General features: G+C 43.9%; 2 protein-coding genes and 1 long non-coding RNA gene across 4 annotated transcripts; 1 reads left to right on the top strand and 2 right to left on the bottom strand.

Annotated features, from left to right (window-relative positions):
• Window positions 1–1,417: 1,417 nt before the first annotated feature.
• Window positions 1,418–20,146, bottom strand: ZNF865 (zinc finger protein 865). The gene is made up of 2 exons (XM_060780298.2): window positions 19,973–20,146; window positions 1,418–8,907 (listed from the first exon to the last, which is right to left on the bottom strand). The coding sequence occupies exon 2, from the start codon at window positions 8,882–8,884 to the stop codon at window positions 5,951–5,953; it is 2,934 nt and encodes a 977-aa protein (XP_060636281.2). The 5' UTR covers window positions 8,885–8,907; window positions 19,973–20,146; the 3' UTR covers window positions 1,418–5,950.
• Window positions 20,147–20,230: 84 nt separating this feature from the next.
• LOC132777828 (uncharacterized) lies at window positions 20,231–24,261 on the top strand. 2 transcript variants are annotated; one of them, XM_067469855.1, is made up of 5 exons: window positions 20,231–20,399; window positions 22,594–22,793; window positions 22,886–23,014; window positions 23,421–23,660; window positions 23,800–24,261. In XM_067469855.1, the coding sequence occupies exons 1-5, from the start codon at window positions 20,295–20,297 to the stop codon at window positions 24,191–24,193; spliced, it is 1,068 nt and encodes a 355-aa protein (XP_067325956.1). In that variant the 5' UTR covers window positions 20,231–20,294; the 3' UTR covers window positions 24,194–24,261. The 2 variants fall into 2 exon arrangements, with proteins under 2 accessions (XP_067325956.1, XP_067325955.1); XM_067469854.1 differs by having other exon boundaries at window positions 22,886–23,341.
• On the bottom strand, window positions 24,230–25,127 carry LOC137097349 (uncharacterized). The gene is made up of 2 exons (XR_010910127.1): window positions 24,969–25,127; window positions 24,230–24,779 (listed from the first exon to the last, which is right to left on the bottom strand). It is a non-coding gene; the product is annotated as an uncharacterized lncRNA (long non-coding RNA).
• Window positions 25,128–25,536: the final 409 nt, after the last annotated feature.

Here is a 25,536-nt window from a genome sequence, read left to right as displayed (position 1 = left end):
GTATCTCAGGTTAAAGGGATGTTAAAGAAGTGCTGCTAGCCTAGTACGCAATATCCCACTAGGAAAAAAATGCTCATATGGCAAACCCCTCTGTTCATGAAGAGCGAGATTTATCAAGCAAATGTGCCTAGTTTGATTTTGCATTTTTAAACATCTCAATTTAAATTTACCAAATTTATGGATGCTATTGGATTGTGTATTTATGTCTCCCTCCCTCTGCCCAAACCAAGAGATAAAAAACCAACAAAACATTCTGTGGAAAGATTACTTTTAACTATTTGCTTAAAATATCAACATTTGGATTTGTGTAATCACAATTCTGAAACTGCAATTAATGTATTTTTCAAACTTCTGTTGGTTATGCAAGAATTTTAATTTTTCAACTCTTTATTTTTATGAAAATTACACTGACATTGCACCATGTCTCCTTCAAATTGCCCACTTCTTCATACCTACCAGGTCAGAGGGTTATGTCCCATCAGTCTCAAGTTGGACAATGAATTGTATGAAGGTTCAAAACATTTTAAGTTTTCTACACAGTTATCCACACCCTTGTTCTGGCTGGAAAATGCCTTCTTCTCACTAAAGAGATTATTTTGATACTAGATTTGCAGTGATCATCTTCAGATGATGCACCTAGAATCAGAGTTGGAAAAGACCTCGTGGGCTATCCAGTCCAACCCCCTGCCAAGAAGCAGGACACTTGCATTCAAAGCACCCCTGACAACTGGCCATCCAGCCTCTGTTTAAAAGCCCCCAAAGGAGCCTCCACCACACTCTGGGCAGAGAGTTCCACTACTGAACAGCTCTCACAGTTCTTCCTAATGTTCTGGTGGAATCTCCTTTTCTGTAATTTGAGGCCATTGTTCTATGTCCTAGTCTCCAGGGCATCAGAAAACAAGCTTACTCCCCCCTCCCTATGACTTCCCCTCACATCTTGATTCATGGCCCTCATCTTGTCTCCTCTCAGCCTTCTCTTCTGCAGACTAAATATTTCTGCAGTTATACTCTGCTATTATTATAAGCATGTTTCCTTGAAAAGCCAGTGTGGTGTAGTGGACTGAGTGTTGGGAGACCAGGGCTCAAATCTCTACATAAGCCATGGAAACCCACTGGGTGCCCACTGGCAATTTACATTTTCTAAATCTCAAGGGCATTGTCAACCACCATCACCACCACAAACTAATATTGCCACGAAAACACTGATTTGCCTGAGGAAACAATTTGAAGACAGAGTTTCTCCCATGTTTTCAATTCTCTGAGAATTTCTGCCTTTCCTATTCTTGTGCCTAGTTACTAGACTTGTCAGCAAACCATCCAGCCATTTGAATTCTTAAAGGAAAACTCTAACTTACACCAACACTTGAACAAAATAAGCAAACCTGGCCCCCATTCAAAGCATGGCACTTTTCTCCAATTCTTTTTCCTCTTTTTAATGTTTGTTTAGTCTGTACATCATAAATCAGACACTTTTAAAACAATTGGTTGGTTTAAAACACAAACACATTCCCATTCCCCCACCCGATTGAGAAAACACACACGCTGTACAATCCCCGAGGGGTACAACGAAGTGGAGGGGGGACAGGTTATCGGTCCAGGCCCATCAGCTGCATGGACAATGACAGGGTCCTATACATAGTTTAGTACACATTATTGTAGGAACTTGAATCTTGGCACCAAAAGAACTGCACATCCTGCACTCTATGGCCAATGGGAGGAAAGGGTAGTTAGAAAAGAAGTATTTATATATAAATGTATGTATATATCTATATTAATACAAAAAGTCATTTGCTAACATGATTGCAATGGGTTGGGTCCTATTAGTGACACGACTCTTCATTCAAAGGTTATACAATGGTCACTGGTCTGAGGATGTTTGAGTCCTCTCTCAAACCATGCCGATCTCCAGTTTGGGAGAAGGTGAATCGAGGCAAAAAATCAGTCGCAGTCAAAACCAGAGAATCCTTAGTTTGAAGCAATCCTCAGAAAATGGCTGTGCATCTCGAGGCATCTGAAAAAGTCCTGATGCTAGAAAAGGATGTAGTATCATTCCCACCCTGTACATAGTCACAGTACACAGCAAAAAAAGGCATTTGGGATTGATGAGGACCGGTGGGACAGCCACCACTGCAGTCATGCACACTTCAGGGCTGAGAAACTAACCATGAATATAGAAACCAAAGTAGTGTAGTGGGAAGGATGGTTGTTAGTGCCTGACTGCAATTTCCAAACCAAGTGGTCTTCCAAAGAATTCTCCAACCAGAAGTAAAATCCACACCAACTTTTCAACCCACTTACAGTATCCTCTTCATATCCCTTCCAGAGTTCAGGTTAAATAATGCTTCCTTCCATTACCTCTTAGTCTCAAATCTGCTAGACTTCATCAGATATATGGGAAGGAGTACCCTAATTCGCTTCGTTTCCAATATTTTTCATATGAGGATGATATGTTATTTGAGTTCATAGTAATCTCACATCAATCCATCTAGCAACGCCCAACCAACACAGAAGAGTATAGTTTCATAAACTAAACTGCTCCTAGAAAAAAGAGTGGATACAGACTTCATGTAAACAGCTGTGCTCCAATAAGTATTAATGGTCAGACAAGCCCTTGCTAGTAAACACTATGCCTTCTCACTTCCATTATATATTTTACTAAAAAGGATAGCCATTTATACTCTCAACTCACAGCATCTGCAAGTATTTATTCAATATTATTTATGGATGAGAAGAATCATGTTTTGCCACTTGCCAAATATCCTGATTCTGAATAAAGGAAAGTAAGTTAAAGGTGATAGTTACTAATTCATGTTTTTTTTTTTAAAGTGAAGTCAGAGAAATTAAAAACCAAAACAAACTAGGAAAGTCATACCACATTTCATATCTTCAGGAAGCAGGCTATCATTTTGACAAGGCCTGGTTGGACATCAATTTTGCAATTGAAACAGTCATTATAGAGTCATAGCCACACAATGTGTCCCCCACACTTTAGGTTGTTTTGAAACCTATTTTTTCTCTTCAGTCATCTATGTTCTCGGTTCTCTTATGTTTCATTGCCCATTTGGGAAGGTACAATTAAACAATTCAATAAACACACCATATAATGGGTTAGTCGTGAGCACATTTTCTCCCCAAAAGGTGGATAGTATAAGCAAATCATAAACTTTTGTGTAGGAACTAATAACCAGTTCTGATGCTCTGAGTTTTCAGTGAGGTTTCTGTGCAATGTTCAACTAAATGTAAAGGTAGATGAAACTACAAAGCAGGTTGTATAATCAAGATATGCTGTATTCATAAAGGGCAAAAGGAATCTAATATCAGACTTAGCTCTACTGGCAAATACCAAGTGAGGGAAAGAATATTCGATACAGAAAAAGTATCAGCTTCTGTATAAGGCAGCCAAAGGTACAGCCACCACTATAGGAAGGTTCCACTGAATTTCAGCAACATGTTCAGGTCTTTACATTTTTATATCAACGTATAAGAAAAGGAACATCCCATTATCAGCCACTTTTGGAAACAGCAAATAGTAATATTTCCGCTGATCAGAGATACTAGTTTAACTGGGTTTGACTCAATAAGGGCAAAATGAATTGTCCTTGAATTGACCAAATGTGGGAATTGTGGTTTAATGAAGACTAGAAGGCTTCCCATCTCCTTTCTGTTATTCACTCGGTTCATTATGTATCTAGCCGGTTTACTTTTGTATCACTCAATTCTGCAAGGTTTCTTCTAAAGAATACCCTGACCTATTGTCCATATCTATCACAATTTTCTCTCCCACAATTCACCCTACAGCTTTGGCAACAGCCACCCCCCTTTCTCTCTTCTTCCAGGCACTGGAGTAGATGGACAAACACATTGGATTCAAAATGCATCTTTGGGTTCTTATATCCTTGGCTGGCTCTCACCAAGGCAGGAACCAAAGGGACGCTAGATCAGGAATAATAGGGAGGCACCTTTGGTACTGCCACCTGAAAGAAGTTAGCATACTCTGCCCTTGCTGAAATGGATAAACAACAAAACTTGAATAGTACAGCTTTCTGCAGAAGAACAACTTCAATCACCATTTTGTGGTGGTGCAATCAGCTTCATTGTGTCCACAAGAGAGAACAGCTCCAGAACTCTTTGGTTGCCACCTTCACTCCTGCCTCTTTAGATTTGCAAAGTATCCTCTGAAACCTGATGAAGGGATACAAAGAGGAGATGCACAGGATGAAGACTGGGAGTTTACAAGTATCTTTTGCCTATACTGTATCCATCCACTACCTTTCCATTTGGAGAGATTGTGGTGGAAGGTCTCAAGACAAGACTGTAGATGAGAATGCTACCATGGGAAATTTCAGCCTCAGACTAAGTCAACCAGCACGGAGTCTAATGTAAGTGTATTGCATGTCTTGTATGGAAGAGGAATGAGCTTATGGCTCAATCTATGGAATACCTGCTAGGTGTGCTAGGCAGCCAATGCAACATACAGGCCTGGCCTAAGGAATCACCATTTGTGTTCCCTTTCACTTCTCTCATCTTCACAACACAGGAAAGAGACAGCAATAACATGACCAAGTGGGAATGGCCTGGAGATGGGTGACTACCCAACCATAGCTCCCTTCACAGACCCGATCCACTTCTAGCTTAAGAAATGATATGCATAAATTGATGGAGGCTTATGTATGCAAGGTGTCAAAATGTTCTGGATTATGCAAGAACACTAGCATTCTGAGACACGTAAGAGAGACACCATGCACAAACCCAAGTTGGTTGACAAGTGATGTACTTTTGTACTTCCTGACTACCTTCTGAGGGCCAATTCAGAACGCATATGGTGCAATCCTCCTGGGAGTGTACTAATTTAGAATGTGTATGGGAGAATGGCATCTTGGAATGTTTTCCCACATTTAATACTCCCTCTATGTGGAAAGCTGGCATGGCAGCAAGAAAGTAAGGCTGGAACCAGATTTCCATGATTGCTTGCTCTCTGAGCAGAGAAGGGTTTTTTCTTTCTTTTTTATTTGAAGAAGAATTCATGTTCTGATCCTCCATTTAGTTGCACTGTGAACCTGCACTGCCTTGGGAGACAGAAAGGTAAGTAATGATTTGATGGCGCAAAGGCATCTACTGCACCATATGCCAGAACATAATTTCAGAAGACTCCTCTAATTTGCGATTCTGATCATGGGTTAAACTGTATTCAGTTAGCAGCCACCTCCCACTGATTCCCAAGGTCTTTAAAGATAACAACTAATCTACTGTCTTTATAAATGTGAAGAAAGCACACAAATTAACACATTTCCTCCCCAGAAAATAAGCAAGGCTTGTCTGGCATAGAGCAAGTGGCGAGATTTGCAGAAAAGTGGGGTGAGCATTCTTGAAGAACTATCCCATGTCCTTTCCAGTCCTGTTTCCAATGTGTGAATCTGCTCTTAGTATTCCATTCAAGGGGGAAAAGGTGGGCAGGAAACACCATTTCTTCTTGCAAGGGGGAATTCGGGGTGGCTTCTGCTCCATTTCAATATCTTCCTACAGAAATGGTGTGATTCCAATACAACTTTTCCATAGTTTGATTTTGATTGATGACAAGGAAGAAAAAAGCCGAAATCTTTCATTCCCAACACTGTATACAAGTTTGGTAGCCACTTGTCAACTATCTTTCCCTCCACACTTAGGCTAGGAAATCCAGGGGAGGACAGGATAATATGCATTTGTTGTTACCAGATAGCTACCTTTTGCAATTAAAGCCTCACTTGCATTCAATCTCTGGTACATGGCTTGTTATGCTCATGGCCTCGTGATTTTGTGTCTTCTCTATCTCTGCCAACAAGCACTGCCATCTTGCCTATTATATTTGGAAACCTGCTGTTCTCATGGCTCACAACAGCCAGGAACTAGCTTCATCTCTCACCTTAAAGTACCAGAGTAAGGACTGCCCATTTCTCTTGCTATCACCCCAACCCTAGGGTTGTTGTTCCTTGTGAGCACCCATAGCAGCAAAGCGCTCCATCTTGTGAATGTGGCGGTGCTTCTTGAGCCCATAGGTATTGGAGAAGGCTTCTCCGCAGGTGCTGCACTTGAACGGGCGTCCACCTTGGTGGGCCTGGAGATGTTTGCTGAAATACTTGGGATCTTTGAAGAGCTTGAGGCAGGCCCCACATCGTAACTCGCGCTTTGCATCGTGGGAACGTTGGTGACGTAATATGGATGACAGGTAGAAGAAACTCTTGGAGCAACGGTCGCAACGGTAGACCTTCTCGCCCAAGTGCACTCGCTGGTGCTCCAGAAGGTTGCTGCGATAGCGGAAGGTCTTGCCGCAAGTGGGGCAACGCTGGGGCCGAGCAACGACATGAAGGCGCTGATGTTCAGCCAAGCTGGACGACTGGGCAAACCGCTTGTTGCAGAGGGCACACTTGTAGGCCCGCTCGCCAGTGTGCACCACTTTATGTTGACGTAGGTACCACGAACGTAGGAAGCCACGCCCGCAGACTGTGCAGCGGTAGGGGCGCTCCTCTGTGTGGCAACGTTGATGGCGCATGAGGAGGGCAGCTTCCCAGAAACGTTTGCCACAGACTGGGCAAGAGAAATGGCGCTTCTGCAGGTGAGTACGGCGATGCAGCAGCAGATCATAGGCTCCTGCAAAACTCTGTCCGCAGACTGAACAGGCCAATGTGCGTCGCACCAGGTGCACATACTTATGGGTCACAAGACCTAGGAAATGCTTGAAGGTTTGGCCGCAAATGGAGCATGAAAAGCGCTCACCGCTTGGCAAAGTGGGATGGTGATCCTCAAAAGATGTCAAGTTGTCGCCACTGGCCATCCCATTCTCCAGAGGGGCTACCGCAGCTGTGGTTTCATCTGGTGGCAGGAGCCGCTCAGGAGCGGCCTGGTGGACCAGCTTGTGCCACATGAGGTTCTCGATGAAGCCGAAACACTTGCCGCAGACATCACAAGGGTACGGCTTCTCAGCCACATGGACTTCTTTGTGGCTCATGACATGAAAGAGGTCAGGAAAGCGCTCCCCACAGTCAGAGCAGCCATACGTTAGCCCCTCAGGAGGTGGAGGTAGCGATGGCCCCATGGGTGTCAAGGAGGGCCCCATAGGTGGCAAAGAGCAAGGCAGCTGCAGCCGGTGGATTTGTTTGTGACGGGTTAAGCTCTGTGGGTAACCAAAAACCTTTCCACATATCTCACACTTGTAGGGTCTCTCACGTGTGTGCACCACATGGTGCTTGCTGAGGTGGAAAGATTCACGGAAGCGCTTCCCGCACACAGCGCACTGGTGAGGCTTCTCACCTGTGTGGATCCTTTCATGCCGCTTGAGTGTCTCTCGGCGCCCAAAGCCTCGGCCACAGATCCCACAACAGAAATTCTTGCCTGCTGCTGTCCCCACCAGCAATGGGTGAGCACCGAGAAGTCCATACGATGTCGGTTTGGTGTCACCATCAGAACTTGTTGCCTGTGGGTCTTGTGGCAGGAGATAGGCCCCTGGAGGCAGGTAGGACAGGGCACCAGTGCCATCCTTGGGCAGCTGGGCTCCTTCATGTTGTAGCTGCCGATGGCGCAGTAGATTCTGAGGAGCCACATAGCCCTTGCCACAGATATCACACTTATACTCCGGACGTGGTGGTAAGGTACCAGGAGGTGCATGGGTTGCTTGGTGCTTTAGCAGGTAGGAAGCATCCCGGAATTCCTTGCCGCAGACGCCACACTGCACTCGCAACAAGTCTGAATGGGTCCGCACATGTCGTTTCAAGCTCTCCCGTCGGTTGAAGCTCTTCTGGCACACAGAGCATGAGAATGGCTTTTCGCCTGTGTGGATGATCTGATGCTGGTGCAGGTGGCTTGGCTTTTTGAACACCTTCCAGCAAAGAGAGCAGGTGAAGGGGCCTTCAGCCTGAGCTATGGCAGCACTGAGAGCAGATACCGCTGTCCCTGCAGTAGGCGCCGGTACCACTTGAGGGTTGCTGCCTTGGGCAGGAGGCTGGGTGGTTCCCTCAGCACCTGGAGCAGCAGCTGCATTGGCAGCCACTACAGCCGCTGCTGCAGCTGCCGCTGCTACCACATTAGCATCAGCGACACTGGCAGTTGCTGTAGCATCCTCAGTGTCCTTGTGGCAGCGGCGGTGTCGGATGAGGCTGGAAATGTGGTTGTAGGTGCGCCCACAGGTGGTACACTCATAGGGCCGCTCCCCCGTGTGCACTAACATATGTTGCACTAAGTGAGATGACTGCTTGAATGATTTTTGGCACACTCCACAAGGGAAGCGCCGGTCGATGAAATATTTTAAGCGTCGGAAGTAGTTCTTGTCGTCCTTGCCTGCCTGGCTGTCAGCAGTTACCACACCAGCAGAAGTGGCTGGAGTTGGAGCCTGCCCACGTTTCAGGCTGCTGAAGAGGTGCTGATGACCAGACAGATCCACAATGCCCCACTGAGGAGTGTTGTAAGCTGCAGCGGCAGCAGCTGCAGCCGCTGTGCTATCAAAGAGAGGCTGGCTGGTTGCAGGCACCACTGCTGGAGTGCTGTAAGGTGGCTGTTGTTGTTGCTGCTGCGGCTGCTGCTGAGGAGCCGGTGCAGGGCCCCCTGGTTCAGATTTCTTGACTTGGATGTTAGCCGATGAAACAGTTGTGGAGGAAGAAGGTGATGGGCCTTCGACTTTGGGCTTTGATGTGCCGAGGGCTGTGGGCACACGGTCAAAGTGGGCTGGTGGGGCAGCTGTTGTCTGCTGGGTGTAGTCGTACTGTGGCTGTGGGCAGGGAAGGGCAGCGACTGCTTTGGCGTGCTCGTGGTTGTAGGCCTCCATAGGTTCAAAGCGTTGGTGGTTCAGGAACTCCAAGAAGTCGAAGGGGTAGCTCTGGAAATGCACACCCTCGTCGCTTGCTGCATTGGCTTCCATCTCCGCCCAGGAGGGGGCACTGCCTAGAGAAAGGGGAGAAACAGGAGAGGAATGTATGTACCCCACATATGTCAAGTGCATCAGCATTTGTATCTGCTTTGCTTAAGAAAGAGCCCCAAGTGGCACAGTGGGTTAAAGCACGGAGCTGCTGAACTTGCTGACCGAAATGTTGGCGATTCAAATCTGGGGAGCGGGGTGAGCTCCCACTGTTAGCCCCAGCTTCTGCCAACCTAGCAGTTCAAAAACATGCAAATGTGAGTCGTTCAATAGGTACTGCTTTGGTGGGAAGGTAACGGTGCTCCATGCAGTCATGATGGCCACCTTGGAGGTGTCTATGGACAATGCTGGCTCTATGGCTTAGAAATGGAGATGAGCACCACACACCACAGTTGGACACGATTACACTTAATGTCAAGGAGAAACCTTTACCTTTTTATGCTTAAGAAAGGGTAAGAATTTCTGGTTGCATTCTTGCTGAACACCTGATTTCTCATGTTTATAGCCTTAGGATTAGACACTGATGTTTTATTGCAAGAATGAGATAAAGAATCAGACTGGCAAATAGAATACTTGCAGTTTTTTGCCATCTCATAAAGGGAAAATGTATTCACATCTCTATTCTATCCACAAAATTGGGTGGTTTTAAATTAATTAACATCAGTATGAAATTAAAATGCCAGAAGCAGAGTTAAGATTTTCCTGAAATAGCTAGTGGGAACTGACTGTCATCTTCCATGAATTTATATAATCATTTCCTACATTTTTTTCAAGTTGATGTAAATCACTTATGGTATTAAACCTCATAGTTTAACTATGTGCTATGTAAAGTAATTCAGTACTTGCTTTAAACTGACATCTTATTTCTGTATCTAGCAGAGTTGCTAACTCAGACCTTTAACAAGAAATATCTCAGTTTGACAATGGGACCTTGTTCATGAAAAGCATTTGGCTCTACCACTAAACGACAGACCCTTCATTTTATATAACTGTCAGAAAAGATTTGCATTGGTTCTATACTAATTGGGGACCGTTAATTCACAGGACTCATTCTACAGAGATTTATAGGTTCTAGGCATGGATACGATGAAGAGATTTAAGAGGGGTTCCCACTAAATTAGTACAAGCAATTGGAGACCAGGTTCATTTCTGACAATTCAGAAGACCATGCTTGGCACTTCATACAGTTCCCCCATAATTTGCTCATATAAAATAATCTACTCTGCAAAGCAGCACTCCTTGTAGCATCATGGTCTTGGTGATATTAATGTAACTAAATAATCTAATGGGATGTTGCGTACAAACAGAGAACACTCCAGTTTAACTCTGTATTCACTTATAAAACTTCCTGAATTGCCTCAATAAAGTTGTTCTAACTGACCTTATGGGGCCATTATAAAATGATGCAGACCTATATATCTTGACCTAGGCTAACCTGAAAACAAAGCTAAAGATTGTGTATGAAGGGATCTACTTTAAGGAAGTATGATATATTTCTCATTCATTCCAGTCCTGTGTTTTCTTTTTTGTCACAGACTAGCTGTTTTATTAAAATCAAAATTATTCTGTGTTCCATTTATCCCAGATGAATGCACCCAAAACACTGGATTCTGAAGCTGGTGTCACTTATGTGAATTAATCTGGTTGCAATTATTTCATTTTGTAGGATGGCATTCTGTCTTGATTGGATACACAGAAAGATAATAGCTATTGCACAGTTTTAAACTTAGGCACATACTAGAATTCCTATGGGGCCTTTGCTGTGAACTCTGGTTGCATTCCACTCTTTTCATAATTTGCAAGAATTGTATTTCAGGATAATTTGGGTTGCTGTGAGTTTTCTGGGCTGTATAGCCATGTTCCAGAAGCATTCTCTCCTGACATTTCACCCACATCTATGGCAGGCATCCTCAGAGCTTGTGAGGTATATTGGAAACTAGGCAAGTGAGGTTTATATATCTGTGGAATGGCCAGGATGGGAGAAAGAATTCTTGTCTGTTTGAGGCATGTGTAAATGCTGCAATTGATTACCTTGATTAGCTCTGAATGGCCTTGCAGCTTCAAAGCCTGTCTACTTCCTGCTTGGGGGAATCCTTAGTTGGGAGGTGTTAAGTTGGCCCTAATTGTTTCCTGTCTTAAATTCCCTGTTATCTGAGTGTTGGTCTTTATATACTGTCCTAATACTGTATATACTTTATATACTGTTTTTTTAATACTAGTAGCCAGATTTTGTTCATTTTCATGGTTTCCTCCTTTCTGTTGAAACTGTCCACAAGCTTGTGGATTTCAATGGCTTCTCTATGTAGTCTGACATGGTGGTTGTTAAGAGTGGTCCAGCATTTCTGTGTTCTCAAATAATGTGCTGTGTCCAGGTTGGTTCATCAGGCTGATTCATCAGATTCCCCCAGGCAGGAAGCAGCCAGGCTTTGAAGCTGCAAGGCCATTAAATACTAATCAAGGAAGCCAATTGCAACTTTCACAATTGCTTCCAGCAGGCAAGAGTTTTTCTCTCACTCTGGACATTTCACAGATATATAAACTCCAACTGCCCAGTTTCCAACAGACCTCACAACGTCTGAGGATGCCTGCCATAGCTGTGGGTGAAACGTCAAGACAGAATACTTCTGGAACATGGCCATACAGTCTGGAAAACTCACAACAACCCAGTGATTCCGATCATGAAAGCCTTTGACAACACATATCTATAATTTCTTTGCATATAGCTCATTGAGAGAATGTTAGCTGGCAAAACTCAGGCATTTTTGGCTACAACTTTCATCAATTCTGCCCATTGGCCATGCTGGCTGATATCCATGGAAATTACAGTCCAAATATTTGGAGTAGTAGGTGGTGTACTTTAGAATTGCAACATGAAGACTATACAAGGAGGCACAGCCAACTGCACATTTCCTTTCACTGTTTTGCTGTAACTTGCAAACCTGTCCTGTTTGCCATATTAGTAAGCGTTGGCAAACCACCAGCCACAGTAGCTTCTGGACCAGTATGTAAAATTTCCAGGTATATAGCCATGATGTTTATTGCAGAAAAAAAACCCCAAAGTCTAATGAAACTTCAAAGATTGACATATTATCTCGCACAAACTTTTGTGGACTGTAATCCTCTTCCTTGGAAGTATGTAGGCATCTATAGTATGTGCAAGGGCTAATGCCAAAATAAAAAAAATCAGCATCACAAAACTCTTTGTTTCCATGTTCTATGGCAGTATAATTTTAGTCCCAGACTATAGAGCAGTGATTCTCAACCTGTGAGTCCCCGGGAGTTTTGGCCTACAACTCCCAGAAATCCCAGCTAGTTTATCAGTTGTTAGAATTTCTGGAGCTGAAGGCCAAAACATCTGGGGACCCACAGGTTAAGAACCACTGCTATAGTGGGAAGCAATGGAGGGACAGCTAGCTTATATCTTTCTTACATGTTTATGGTTGGCTAATGCTTGAGGGCTCTGAGACAGCAAGCCAACTGCTCCTTGTTCATGCTAAGCAGGAAAGCCTTATCTATTTTTTTCTAACATTAGAAAATTCAAAGACATCAGAAGCAGCCCCTTAAGAAAACTTCCACCACAGCTTAGAAATCTCCAGCCAGCATGGCTATTGGCTGAAAGGATCTGGAAGCTGTAGTCTAAAAGAGTAATGTTGCCAAGCTCTGTTTTCCACATTAGTGAAGTCAACATGGACTCTAGAGAAGTCTTAGAGAGGTAGTGTGTAAAGAAGGTGGAACCTATAGCCTTCCTGATACTGTAGGACTAGAGCTTCCATCATCCCTGGATCTAGTCATACTCAGAAGATCACTGTATCCCTATCTTTAATGTAAAGCTATAGATATTGAAATTATTAGATGAAAGCCAAGGCAGCACTGTGAACTATACTCAGCACTGAGATCCTCTACAACTCTGTTGTGTTCCTATTGAAATGCTTGGAAAGTACAAGAATTTTCCAGAAAATGTGTGGCCAAGGTTTGTCTGGCTCCTGCCCAATTTAATAAGATGAGTAATGATGGAAATTGATCAAGGGTTGTGTTGGGATACAGCTAGAATACAAGGGCTGGGCAGCTTTGAAGAAACTCAGGCAAAGCAGCATTGTTTTTGTCTCTAAGGTTCCTGGAAAAGGAGGACGTATATGGTATGTGACCACAATGCCTTAAACCAGGAAGAAGGAACAATTCTCAATGGTCAGAAATGATTGAAAGTGTAGTTCCAAGAACAAGTAGAAGACCACAGATTTCCCAAACATCTTGATTAGCTGAATTCATGTGCATAAATGTTACTAATTCATTGTATTTATGCGCTGACATCTTTTCAACAATACTCTCTTAAGTCATACACCAGGAATGAAGGGATCTCCAAAAGAACTTTCATTCAATCACTGACTGGACCTAGGCTTCCTGGCAAGGTTGCTGCATCATGTGCCTTGAAGCTGTATCCTTTTCCAGTCCTCCGCCTATTACTGAAAATGTAATCAAGGTAGCTGAACAACTACACAAAAAGCATAGTATTTGCTTCACTGCTGCCCACCAAACAAAAGTCTTGTCCAGTTTTTAATGAAGGCTCATTTGAAGGCCTTGGCAAGACTAAAAAAAAGGCAGATTCACAAAGGTTCAGCCTGGTCCATAGTAGAGAATTGTTTTAATAATTGTACCAGTTTAATTCTGTTTTAATATTTACATGTAAAACCATTCTAAAGGTATTGCTTGTTAAGTGTGAGCCACTTTGGGTCTCAATCTTGAGGGGGAAAGGTGATATAAATAAACATTTAAAGCTACAAGCCTCTTCCTCCACACAGTCCCAGGCAAGATCAGGGTAAAGAGATTTTCATTATATCTTTCATTCCATCCATCACAATGGCCAAATTATTCAAGATCTGCAAGAAAATTGGCCTAACTCAGCAACTAAGAATGTACTCATTTTATTATTACTTAGTGTTAATCATTTTTAACTGTTTAATTATGGAGCCCCCAGTGGTGCAGTGAGTTCAACCCCTGTGCCGGCAGGACTGAAGACCAACAGGTCGCAGGTTCGAATCCAAGGAGAGCGCAGATGAGCTCCCTCTATCAGCTCCAGCTCCTCATGGGGGGACATGAGAGAAGCCTCCTACAAGGATGGTAAAGCCTCTAAACATCCAGGCGTCCCCTGGGCAACGTCCTTGCAGACAGCCAATTTTCTCACCTCTTTTATGGCTAGGAATTTCCAGAAAGCTCTACACAGACAGGGCACCTTTAAGAAGTGCCAGAGATACCAATATACACATGCACAGGCTGCATCAATGCAGTTCAAATTGCATTATATGGGTCTACACTGACCCTATAATTATTTGGCAGTCCTGATCACAAATTTACTATATAAAGGTGAATTAAAAGCACATAACAAGGGCAATAAAGCCATGTTGCAGGAATGTAAAAATATCAGAATTTTGGAGTGGGGACAGGAATGCAGGGGAAGAGGATCTGTACTCTCAGATAAAGGCATGCATATCAGGGAACAAGACTATCCAGCAAGTAGTAATATCCATTCATGAATCACCAGAGAATTGATGGGGCAAATTTTTCAGTGGGAAAAAGTACAATACTATGTACAGTTCCTTATCTATCTTCCTCATGACTAGCAGAGCAGAGTGAGCCAAAATAAAATGCACACACAGAATTTTCTGCTTAAACCCTAGAGGCTCGAGCTGCAGGAATCTGTGCAACACATTTATAAATGCATGAGGATATGCCTGTCAGAGGGGATTTTAGTGCAAAGTTTCATAGTCTGCTGTTACAGAAGGATCAGAGCTACCAAGGCAAAGAATGATTATGTCTGACACCCTTCAGAGCCGCTGCATGAGACCAATTGTATAATTATGGAAGATAAGCTTAGAAATATGCATAACCCTGAGCATAAAATGGGAGAAAGGAGCAGCAGCATATCATAGCATTAGCTAAAATATGAATGGGAACAGCCTTATTTGGGGTGCTATTTGTGACAGAGCTGGGCTTCAAATTGGCAAAATGAAAAAAGAGATGGTGAAAATGTGGATATTCCAAATACTGATACAAAGGAATACAAAGGAATGGTGGATCTTGGGATTCTTGTAAAAAGAGATGTCAGCCAGTAGCAGATAGGAACAGAGAGAAAGTGAAGGTTGGGTAGCCTTCTGAGTAACATGTTTTCTTGTAATTTTCCTCAAGAGGAAGTAAAGGGCATAGAAACAGGAAATACATCACGCACACAGGCCATGCATGGAAGAAGTCCAGGTCCTAAGCCTACAGAGACAGGACTGAGGAAAAAGTCAATTTGTGTGACTCAATACAAGGCAGCTTCCTATGGGTTACGTTGAAGGCTTAGTCCCAACTAGTATAAAGGTACTGAATTAATAGTATGTACACAACTGTAGACTCAGGGCCCTTCCACACAACCCTATATCCCAGAATATCAAGGCAGAAAACCCCACATTGTCTGAGTGTGGACTCAGATAACCCAGTTATCTGAGATATTATGGGAATTTCTGCCTTGATATTCTGGGATTTAGGACTGTGTGGAAGGGCCCTTACCCTTCAATCATTGATTCTAACTCTAGTTGGAACTAACAATCAAACTGTTATTTCCTAAAAATTAGGAAAATTGAATGTGATAGAACCACTACACTGTTCTGCAATCAGTAACTAGGTTGCAAATTTTGTGGAAAAACTAGGGATCCTTCCACACAGCCATATAACCCAGAATATCAAGGCAGAAAATCCTACAATATCTGTTTTGAATTGGAATATCTGAGTCCACACTGCCATATATTCCACTTCAAAACAGAAAATGTGGGATTTTATTCAGCTGTGTGGAAGGGGCCAGAGTGGCTAAGTTCTAGCCCAGGGAATGTTTAGAGTAGAGCTTTCCAAACAGTGTATTGGCTGCAGTACGCTGGTGTGTTGCATGAATGTAGCAAGAAAACCCTGAGTCTTGAAATAAGCAATACATCTCATATAATACATACACACACACACACACACACACACAAGCTGTCCCCTGCCATGCATTGCTGTGGCCTAGTCTGTGTATATGTGTTTTGTGTGTGTATATATTTGTGTATATGTGTATTTGCATATATATATGGTTTTGCACATGCGTTGTAATGTATTTTAATTTTTTTGCCTGTTTAAGCCCCTTCCACTGTGTTTTTCAGTGCTTTTGTGAGTGATGGTCACTTGTTGGCCTGACAGGTGTATTGTGTCCAAATTTGGTGTCAATTCGTCCAGTGGTTTTTGAGTTATGTTAATCCCACAAACGAACATTACATTTTTATTTATATAGATATTCATGAGTGATGTCGGATCTCCATAAATTCCATTATTACAATTTATCTCTGTGTCTGTATCTCTTATAAAGAGTTAATCTCCAGCTTACTTGTAAAACTGAATGTGTCGCAAAATGATGCATGTCTAAAAAGTGCGTCACCAACATGACATGTTTGGAAAGATCTAGTTTAGGGAATAATACAGACTGGGGGCCCTTCCACACAGTCCTGTATCCCAGGATATGAATACAGGATATCCCACATTATCTGAGTGTGGACTCAGATAACCCAGTTCAAAGCAGGCATTGTGGGATTTTCTGCCTTGATATTCTGGGATACAGGGCTGTGTGGAAGGGCCTTGGGATGGTTTTCGGGGGATGGGGGTGAACACCTGCACTGTAAGATTAATGTAGTTTACCGTGGCCTAATGCTATGAACTCATGGGATTTGCAGTTTGGTGAGGCCCCTGCACTCATTGGCATAGAAGTTGAAATACCTTGTAAAACTGCAACTGCCCTGAGTTATGTCAAAACTGCATTAACTCCATGGTGTTGATCAGGCCTGGGCAAACTTCGGAAGGCTATTAGGAATTGTGGGACTGAAGTCCAAAACACCTGGAGGGTCAAAGTTTGCCCACGCCTAGTGTAGGGCCCTTCCACACAGCCCTATATCCCAAAATATCAAGGCAGAAAATCCAACACTGTCATATATTCCAGTTCAAAGTAGATAATGTGGGGTTTTCTGAGACACCCCAGTTCAAAGCAGATGGTGTGGGATTTTCTGCCTTGATATTCTGGGATACAGGGCTCTGTAGAAGGGTCGTGGGATGGGTCTTGGCCCCATGTAAGCTGCCCCGAGTCCCTTTGGGGAGATGGAGGTGGGGTATAAAAATAAAGTAGTAATTACTATTATTTTTATTATTATTATGGTTTCGGGGGTGGGGTACATCTGCACTGTAAGATTAATGCAGTTTGCCATGGCCCAAAGCTGTGGAATCATGGGATTTGTAGTTTGGTGAGGCCCCTGCAATCTTTGGCAGGGAAGTTGAAAGACCTTGCAAAACTGCAACTGCTCTGAACCATGTCAAAATTGCATTAACTCCACGATGCTGATCAGGCCTGGGCAAACTTCGGAAGGCTGTTAGGAATTGTGGGAACTGAAGTCCAAAACACCTGGAGGGTTGAAGTTTGGCCATGCCTAGTGTAGGGCCCTTCCACACAGCCCTATATCCCAGAATATAAAGGCAGAAAATCCCACACTGTCATATATTACAGTTCCGAATCCTGGAGGTGGAAGAGGCCTCATGGGCCTCTTCCACCCCCTGCCAACCCTCTGCCAAGAAGCAGGAATATTGCATTCAAACCACCCCTGACAGATGGCTATCCAGCCTCTGCTTAAAAGCTTCCAAAGAAGGAGCCTCCACCACACTCCGGGGCAGAGTTCCACTGCTGAACGGCTCTCACAATCAGAAAGTTCTTCCTCATGTTCAATCTCTTTTCTTGTAGTTTGAAGCCATTGTTCCGCATCCTAGTCTCCAGGGAAGCAGAAAACAAGCTTGCTCCCTCCTTCTTGTGACTTCATCTCACATATTTATACATGGCTTTCATATCTCCTCTCAGCCTTCTCTTGTTCAGGCTAAACATGTCCAGCTCCTTGACCCACTCCTCATAGGGCTTGTTCTCCAGACCCTTGATCATTTTATCCGCCCTCCTATAGACAAATTCCAGCTTGTCAATATCTTTCTTCAATTGCGGTGCCCAGAATTGGACACAGTATTCCACATTTGGTCTAACCAAGACGGAATAGAGGGGTAGCATGACTTCTCTGGATCTAGACCAGTGGTTCCCAACCTGGGATCCCCAGATGTTTTTGGCCTACAACTCCCAGAAATCCCAGCCAGTTTACCAGCTGTTAGGATTTCTGGGAGTTGAAGGCCAGAAACATCTGGGGACCCCAGGTTGAGAACCACTGATTTATTTATTATTTATTTATTTACTTACTTCATTTGTATACCGCTATTCTCAGCCCTTAGGTGACTCACAGCGGTTAACAACAGTAGAAGCAACAATTCAAAGCTAACATCAAACAAGGTATTTAAAAACAATTAACACAATAGCAGACTAAGCAATTAACATCAATAAACACTCATTGGTGTCTCGTAACTAGAATCATGATCCAAACTCGTCATCCGTTGTTCTGTTTCCTATAATTCATTGCACTGCCTATTCAAACGCCTGTTCAAATAACCAGGTTTTCACTTTTCTCTGAAATACCATTAGTGAGGGAGCCGATCTAATGTCCGTGGGAAGGGCGTTCCACAGCCGAGGGGCCACCACCGAGAAGGCCCTGTCTCTTGTCCCCGCGAACTGTGCCTGTGTTGCAGGTGGGATCGAGAGCAGGATCTCCCTGTGGGTTCGTAGGCGGAGATGCGATCGGATAGGTAACTTGGGCCAGAACCGTTTAGGGCAGTGGTTCTCAACCTTCCTAATGTCACGACCCCTTAGTATAGGTCTTCATGTTGTGGTGACCCACAATCATAAAGTTATTTTTATTGCCACTTCATAACTGTAATTTTGCTACTCTTATGAATTGTAATGTAAATATCTGATATGCAGGGTGTTTTTTTAATCACTGGACCAAATTTGGCACAAATACCCTATATGCCCAAATTTGAATACTGGTGGGGTTGGGGGTGATTGATTTTGTCATTTGGTAATGCTGGAGTTGCTGGGATTTTAGTTCACCTACAATCAAAGAGCCTTTTGAACTCCACCAACGATGGAATTGAATCAAACTTGACACACAGAATTCCCATGACCAAGAGAAAATACTGGGAAGGTCTGGTGGACATTGATCTTCAGTTTTTGGAGTTGTAGTTCACCTACATCCAGAGAACACTGTGGACTCAAGCAATGATGGATCTGGATCAAACTTGGCACAAATACTCAATATGCCCAAATGTGAACACTGGTAGAGTTTGGAGAAAATAGACCTTGCCATTTGGGAGTTGTAGTTGTTGGGATTTATAGTTCACCCACAATGAAATAGCATTCTGAACCCCACCAACGACAGAATTGGACCAAGCATTCCACACAGAACCCCCATGACCAACAGAAAATACTATTCTGATGGTCTTTGGCGACCCCTCTAACACCCCCTTGCGACCCCCACAGGGGTCCCGACCCCCAGGTTGAGAAACACTGGTTTTAGGGCTTTATAGGCCAACGCCAGCACTTTGAATTGTGCCCAGTAGCAAATTGGTAGCCAATGGAGCTGGCGCAACAGAGGGGTTGGATGCTGATCTAGACACTATGCGCCTATTGATACAGGCCAAAAACCCATTGGCTTTTTTTTTTTGTCACTACATCCCATAATGTGGGATTTTCTACCTTGATATTCTGGAATATAGAGCTGTGTGGAAGGGGATGCACCTTAAGAAAATGCGGATCTACAAAGTGGGAGGGAGAGAAGGGAGTCTTTACAATGGGGAGGGGGGGGGAGAGAGAGACATAACAGCAATCTATGCTTAAAAAATCAAAATAGGGGGCGGGTTATGCAGATTTAAAAGGGGGAGAATATGCAAGTGGATGAGAAAGATTGAATGTAGGTTGTCTGATGTTGACGTAAGATGGGATGTTGAAAAAGAGGATGAGGCCGAAGCAGAGAATCTCGCGGGGGGAGATGAGGAGGAGGGGGCTTCAGGAGATTGAGAGAGGTTTGCAAGGGAGGAAAAGAGAGGCTTGGCTCAGAGGACAGTATGGCGCGAGGGCCTTCCTCCGGGGAGCGGACCCTCTCGGCTCTGGGCGGCACTCACCGGCGTGTGGCGCTGCCCCAGCCTCCTCCGCGCCCCAAACAGGGCTGGTCCCGCCGTGGCACGGTCGGTGTGAGGGGAGCCCCCCTGAACCCTTCCCTGCTCCCTCGCGGGTCCGGGCGGAGGGCCCACCGCCAGGCTGCAACTCGCACAGGCCCGGCCGGAACCGGAAACCAGCCTCCCTCCCCTCCCCTTCCCTTCCCCCTCCCTCGCGCCCCAGAGGCCTCCGCGGACGCCGCTTCCCAGGCTCCTTTGCGCTCCTTTGGTCTTGCTCCGCCTCCTCCTGGGTCACGTGGTTCCTCTGTAGTCAGTCAGTGCTTTGCTAATGTCTAAAGTGCCGGCAGGACTGAAAAGGTTCGAATCTGGGGAGAGGACGGATGAGCTCCCTCTGTCAGCTCCAGCTCCCACTGAAGCTGACATACCACGGATGGTAAAATATGTATTGTCAAAGTATTGTGGAAGGCTTTCATGGCTGGAATCACTCAGTTCTTGTGGGTTTTTTCGGGCTATATGGCCATGTTCTAGAGGCATTCTCTCCTGACGTTTCGCCTGCATCTATGGCAAGCATCCTCAGAGGTAGTGAGGTCTGCTGGACCTGGGGAAAAAGGGGTTTATATATCTGTGGAATGACCAGGGTGGGACAAAGGGCTTTTGTAAGTTGGGCTAGGTGTGAATCTTTCAACTGCCCACCTTGATTAGCATGCAATGGGCTGACTGTGCCTGGAGCAAACTCTTCTTGAAGGGTGATTAGATGTCCCTGCCTGTTTTTCTCTCTGCTGTTTTTGCTGTTGCAATTTTAGAATTTTTTAATACTGGTAGCCAGATTTTGTTCATTTTCATGGTTTCTTCCTTTGTGTTGAAATTGTCCACATGTTTGTGGATTTCAGTGGCTTCTCTGTGTAGTCTGACATGGTGGTTGTTGGAGTGGTCCAGCATTTCTGTGTTCTCAAATAATATGCTGTGTCCAGGCTGGTTCATCAGGTGCTCTGCTATGGCTGATTTCTCTGGTTGAAGTAGTCTGCAGTGCCTTTCATGTTCCTTGATGCGTGTCTGGGCGCTGCGTTTGGTGGTCCCTATGTAGACTTGTCCACAGCTGCATGGTATACGGTAGACTCCTGCAGAGGTGAGAGGATCCCTCTTGTCCTTTGCTGAACGGAGCATTTGTTGGATTTTCTTGGTGGGTTTGTAGATTGTTTGTATGTTGTGTTTCCTCATCAGCCTCCCTATGCGGTCAGTGGTTCCCTTGATGTATGACAGGAACACTTTTCCTCTGGGTGGATCTTCATCTTTACTCTCGTGGCTTGTTCTTGGTCTTGCAGCTCTTCTGATGTCTGAGGTGGAGTATCCATTGGCCTGGAGAGCCCAGGTGAGGTGGTTCAGTTCATCTTGGAGGAGGTGGGCTTCGCAGATTCCTTTTGCATGGTCTGCCAAGGGTTTAATGGTGCTTCTTTTTTGACTTGGGTGATGGTTGGAGTTTTTATGTAGATATCTATCTGTGTGTGTGGGTTTTCTGTAAACGGTGTGACCGAATTGTTGATCTGGTTTATGGATGACTAGGACATCTAGACTAGGACACTTTCACCATTTGGAGCCATGGAGAAGAAGAACTCAACAGGTTCCTGGAACATCTTAACAGCATCCACCCAAATATCCAGTTCACTATGGAAAAAGAAAATGAAGGAAGACTGCCTTTTCTAGATGTCCTAGTTATCCGCAAACCAGATCAACAATTGGATGCTTGCTCTGGATGCTTGCCATAGATGCAGGCGAAACGTCAGGAGAGAATGCCTCTAGAACATGGCCATAAAGCCTGAAAAAACCTACAACAACCCGATGGTAAAATATAAAAACATCCAGGCGTCCCCTGGGCAAAGTCCTTGCAGACGGCTGATTCTCTCACACCAGAAGCGACTTGCAGTTTCTCAAGTCGCTCCTGACACAAAAAAAATGTACAAGCTGCCTGGCTGACGTTAACAGCCAGAAGATCAGTTCCATCGTGTCTCCTGCCTATGTCATCGCTTGGGAGCCCCCCCCCCCCCCATCAAATGCTGCTCTTGCCCAGAGTGAAGAGAGAGGGGCAGGGGGCAGAAGACAGTTCCTTATAGAATCCTAAAGTTGGAAGAGACCTCCTGGGCCATCCAGTCCAACCCCATTCTGCCAAGAAGCAGGAATATTGCATTCAAAGCACCCCTGACAGATGGTCATCCGGCCTCTGTTTAAAAGCTTCCAAAGATGGAGCCTCCACTGTACTCAGAGGCAGAGAGTTCCACTGCTGAACACCTCTCACAGTCAGGAAGTTGTTCCTCATGTTCAGATGGAATCTCCTTTCTTGTAGTTTGAAGCCATTGTCCCGCGTCCTAGTCTCTAGGGCAGCAGTAAACAAGCTTGCTCCCTCCTCTCTATGACCCGTTGCAAACTACAGGCAGCGGGAGCGAGCTTGTGCTCGAGCTCGCTCCAAAGCCCCGCCTCCCCCCCCCCCCGAGGCTACAAGCCAGTTTTGCTAGAGAAACAATGTTGCCTGAAGTAGCCGCAAACTACGATCTATGTGAAGCCGTGTCATTGTGTTCTTTCCTTTGAGTAGACGTGCTGTCAGATCAGTAATTCTATCGTGTATTTTTTATTAGACGAAAATAATGGGTGATTGTGAAGATATAACGGATTATGCAGTGTGTGCCATTATATTAGCGTCGCAGGAAAAAGAAGAGGAAAACAAACGGCGTAGAAAGCGGGGGCCTACCAGAAGATGGAGAAAAAGGCGAGCAGAAAAAGGAGCCTTCTTAAATTTAAATCAGGAGTTGAGAGGCGAGGATCCAACTTCATACAAGTACGTTGCAATTAACAGGACGTAGGGAGTTTGATGCCCTTAAATGTACTAACTGCACAAATCTAATTAACAAATTGCATGATTATTTCTAGGAGGTGGCTGCGTGTAACAGAAGAACAGTTTGACCATCTTTTGCACGAAATCTCCCCCCGAATTCAGAAGCAAAAGACAAAGTTTGGGGAGCCAATATCTGCAGCTGAGAGGCTCACCATTACGCTCCGGTATCTAGCCACAGGAAATACATTCAGAGACTTATCGCGGGAGTTTCGAATTGGCGAAAGAACCGTATCATATATCATCTTGGAAACATGTGCAGCTCTTTATGAATTCTTGAAGTACACATTTGAAGTGCCAACATCAAAAGAGCATTGGAGAGCTGTTTCCAAGCAATTTCTAGATCAGTGGAATGTGCCACATTGTTTGGGGGCCATTGATGGAAAACATATTGTGATAAGGAAGCCGATCAACAGTGGTTCCCATTACCACAATTATAAAGGAATAGAATCTATTGTCCTTTTAGCAGTTGTGGATGCTAATTATAAATTTCGGTACGTTGAAGTGCAGTAGGTAAGAATTAATTTAATTATACCAAGGGCTTAAAGCATGTTCTTCATTTTGATTTTCTAGATATATTGATGTTGGCACACAAGGAAGGATCAGCGATGGAGGTGTGTGGAAGAAATGTAATTTAAAAGAGCTTATAGATGTTAACGCTCTTGACATGCCCCCAGCCCATCCACTTCCAGGTCAAGACATACCCACTCCATACGTCTTCTTAGCAGATAACGCTTTTGGATTAAAACCATATATCCTCAAATCGTACGGGGGAAATGATTTGACTCTGGAAGAACGGATATGCAATTACAGGTAAGCATTCAGTGGGTAATGCAGTTGTATCTTGCAGCATTATACCAGTGAAATAGTATAATAAGGAAACCTTTGACCTTGGAAAATTGATATAGTAATAGTTGTATTTAACGTATCTTTTGATTATTTTCTTCTAAAGAATTTCACGTGGCCGCCAAGTTGTGGAGACAGCTTTTGGAAGTTTTGCTAATAGATTAAGAGTATTTCTAAATCCCATCCTGCTACAGCCAGACAAAGTGCGCACATTAGTACTTGCTGGTTGTGCACTTCACAACTTTTTAAGGAGCCATGAAAGCACAGAATCATGGCCAGTCAATTATGTGGACAGAGAAGATGTGGAAACTGGAACCACTTTGCCTGGTGCCTGGAGGACTGAGATTCCTATACAGCCTGGAACAGATCTGCATCTTCCACAAGTAGCCACCACCTACTCCAATTATTACAGCACAGAGGCCAAAGCTGTGAGGGAGAATTTTAAAGCATTTTTTACATCTGATGTTGGTGTGGTGTACTGGCAACATCGTTTTGTGTAACAGTTATTTTATATATTTTTAATGTAACTGTACATATTGATAATAAAACAAACCTTTATTAAACATAACATGTTACAGTAGTCTACTTTATTGCCAACAAAATGCTAATTTATTGCTTATTGGTCCTTGACTGTTTGTAATATGTCAACAAGATACCCTGTATTTCATATTTTGCTTCTTCCCACAAGTCTTCACTAATATTCATTAAGCTGAGAGCAACGTGGTTACCGAAATTTTGTTCTACACATGTTGGGGTGTTGCTTGGCTTGTTTGCCAGGTAGTCCACAGCCTTCTTATATAGCTCGGACTGAAGAGAGGGAGATGACACAAGCGATGTCTTCTGTTGCTTTCTTTTATTCTCCTGTCTGTCGACTGTAACTCCATCATCCCTCGGATGAGGACTTGACCACTGACTGTTTGTTGGCGTTACTGAATTACTTACTGAGTTCATTGTGTCATGGCTACATGATGGGGTATTTGGCTCTGTGCTTTGCATTATGGTAAAAGATAACTCTTGGAACTCACTTGCTTCAGTGCACGTCAAGTCCTCTCTTTCTTCTGTAACTATGGGTTGACTACACTTGTCCTGAAATCAATACCAGCACTGCATTAGACATGTTGTGGTGTACATGGCTAATGCACATGTTAGAATGTGATATTTGTACATCAAATCATCCATAACCGGTCCAAAGAGACAATCAGTGTTCTGGGTAAGCAACTATAGTGTTACCACCATCACACCATACAGTTATGTAGCCTATATGTTCACACTTACATTTTAAAGGGAGATGCTGAGGTTGATGGTATCCTCACTTTCATCTGCCTGCATGGAGTCCCTAAGGAAATCCACCTCCTTGAAGTACGGAAATCTGATTTTGTGCACATTATTGGTGCCCACTCCAGACAAGTTTGATTTTTGCAGCTTTGACAGTTCCCTCTTGTATGAATCCTTCATATTTTTAATTTTTTTTTACTAAGAATCTTGTTTGCTGTAAATTATAATGGTAATGTTCAAGTTGTTATTTTCACTTTGATAATTGGGATATGATGGAACAGATTATAGCCTACTACATCATACATATCCATAGTCTACTTGCAAGTGATGTTGATACCATGTTCAGGAGCTAAAAGGTCTCTTAACACTGTCAATGTGGAATCCCTCCTGTTCTTTTTGTAATAGTCCACATGACTTGGATTCCACAGATGTGGATTGGATGTAGAACAAAGATTTTATTAACTCTCACTGAATATATTATTAATAGAAAACTTATTTCCATCGAATTTTGTGAAAATCTAATATTTTTAAATGATTTATCTCTGGATAGAACAACTTCACAAGACAC

The sequence above is a fragment of the Anolis sagrei genome, chromosome 6, assembly GCF_037176765.1.
Source record: "Anolis sagrei isolate rAnoSag1 chromosome 6, rAnoSag1.mat, whole genome shotgun sequence".
Lineage (NCBI taxonomy): Eukaryota > Metazoa > Chordata > Lepidosauria > Squamata > Dactyloidae > Anolis > Anolis sagrei.
This window is presented reverse-complemented; position numbering and strand designations above follow the sequence as displayed.

Coding starts and splice junctions, on each gene's coding strand:
- LOC132777828 (XM_067469854.1), top strand. CDS start 20,295: ATGTCTAAAGTGCCGGCAGGACTGAAAAGGTTCGAATCTGGGGAGAGG. Junction 20,400..22,593: donor AAGCTGACATACCACGGATG/GTAAAATATGTA, acceptor ATTTTTTATTAG/ACGAAAATAATGGGTGATTG. Junction 23,661..23,799: donor GAACGGATATGCAATTACAG/GTAAGCATTCAG, acceptor TTTCTTCTAAAG/AATTTCACGTGGCCGCCAAG.
- ZNF865 (XM_060780298.2), bottom strand. CDS start 8,884: ATGGAAGCCAATGCAGCAAGCGACGAGGGTGTGCATTTCCAGAGCTAC.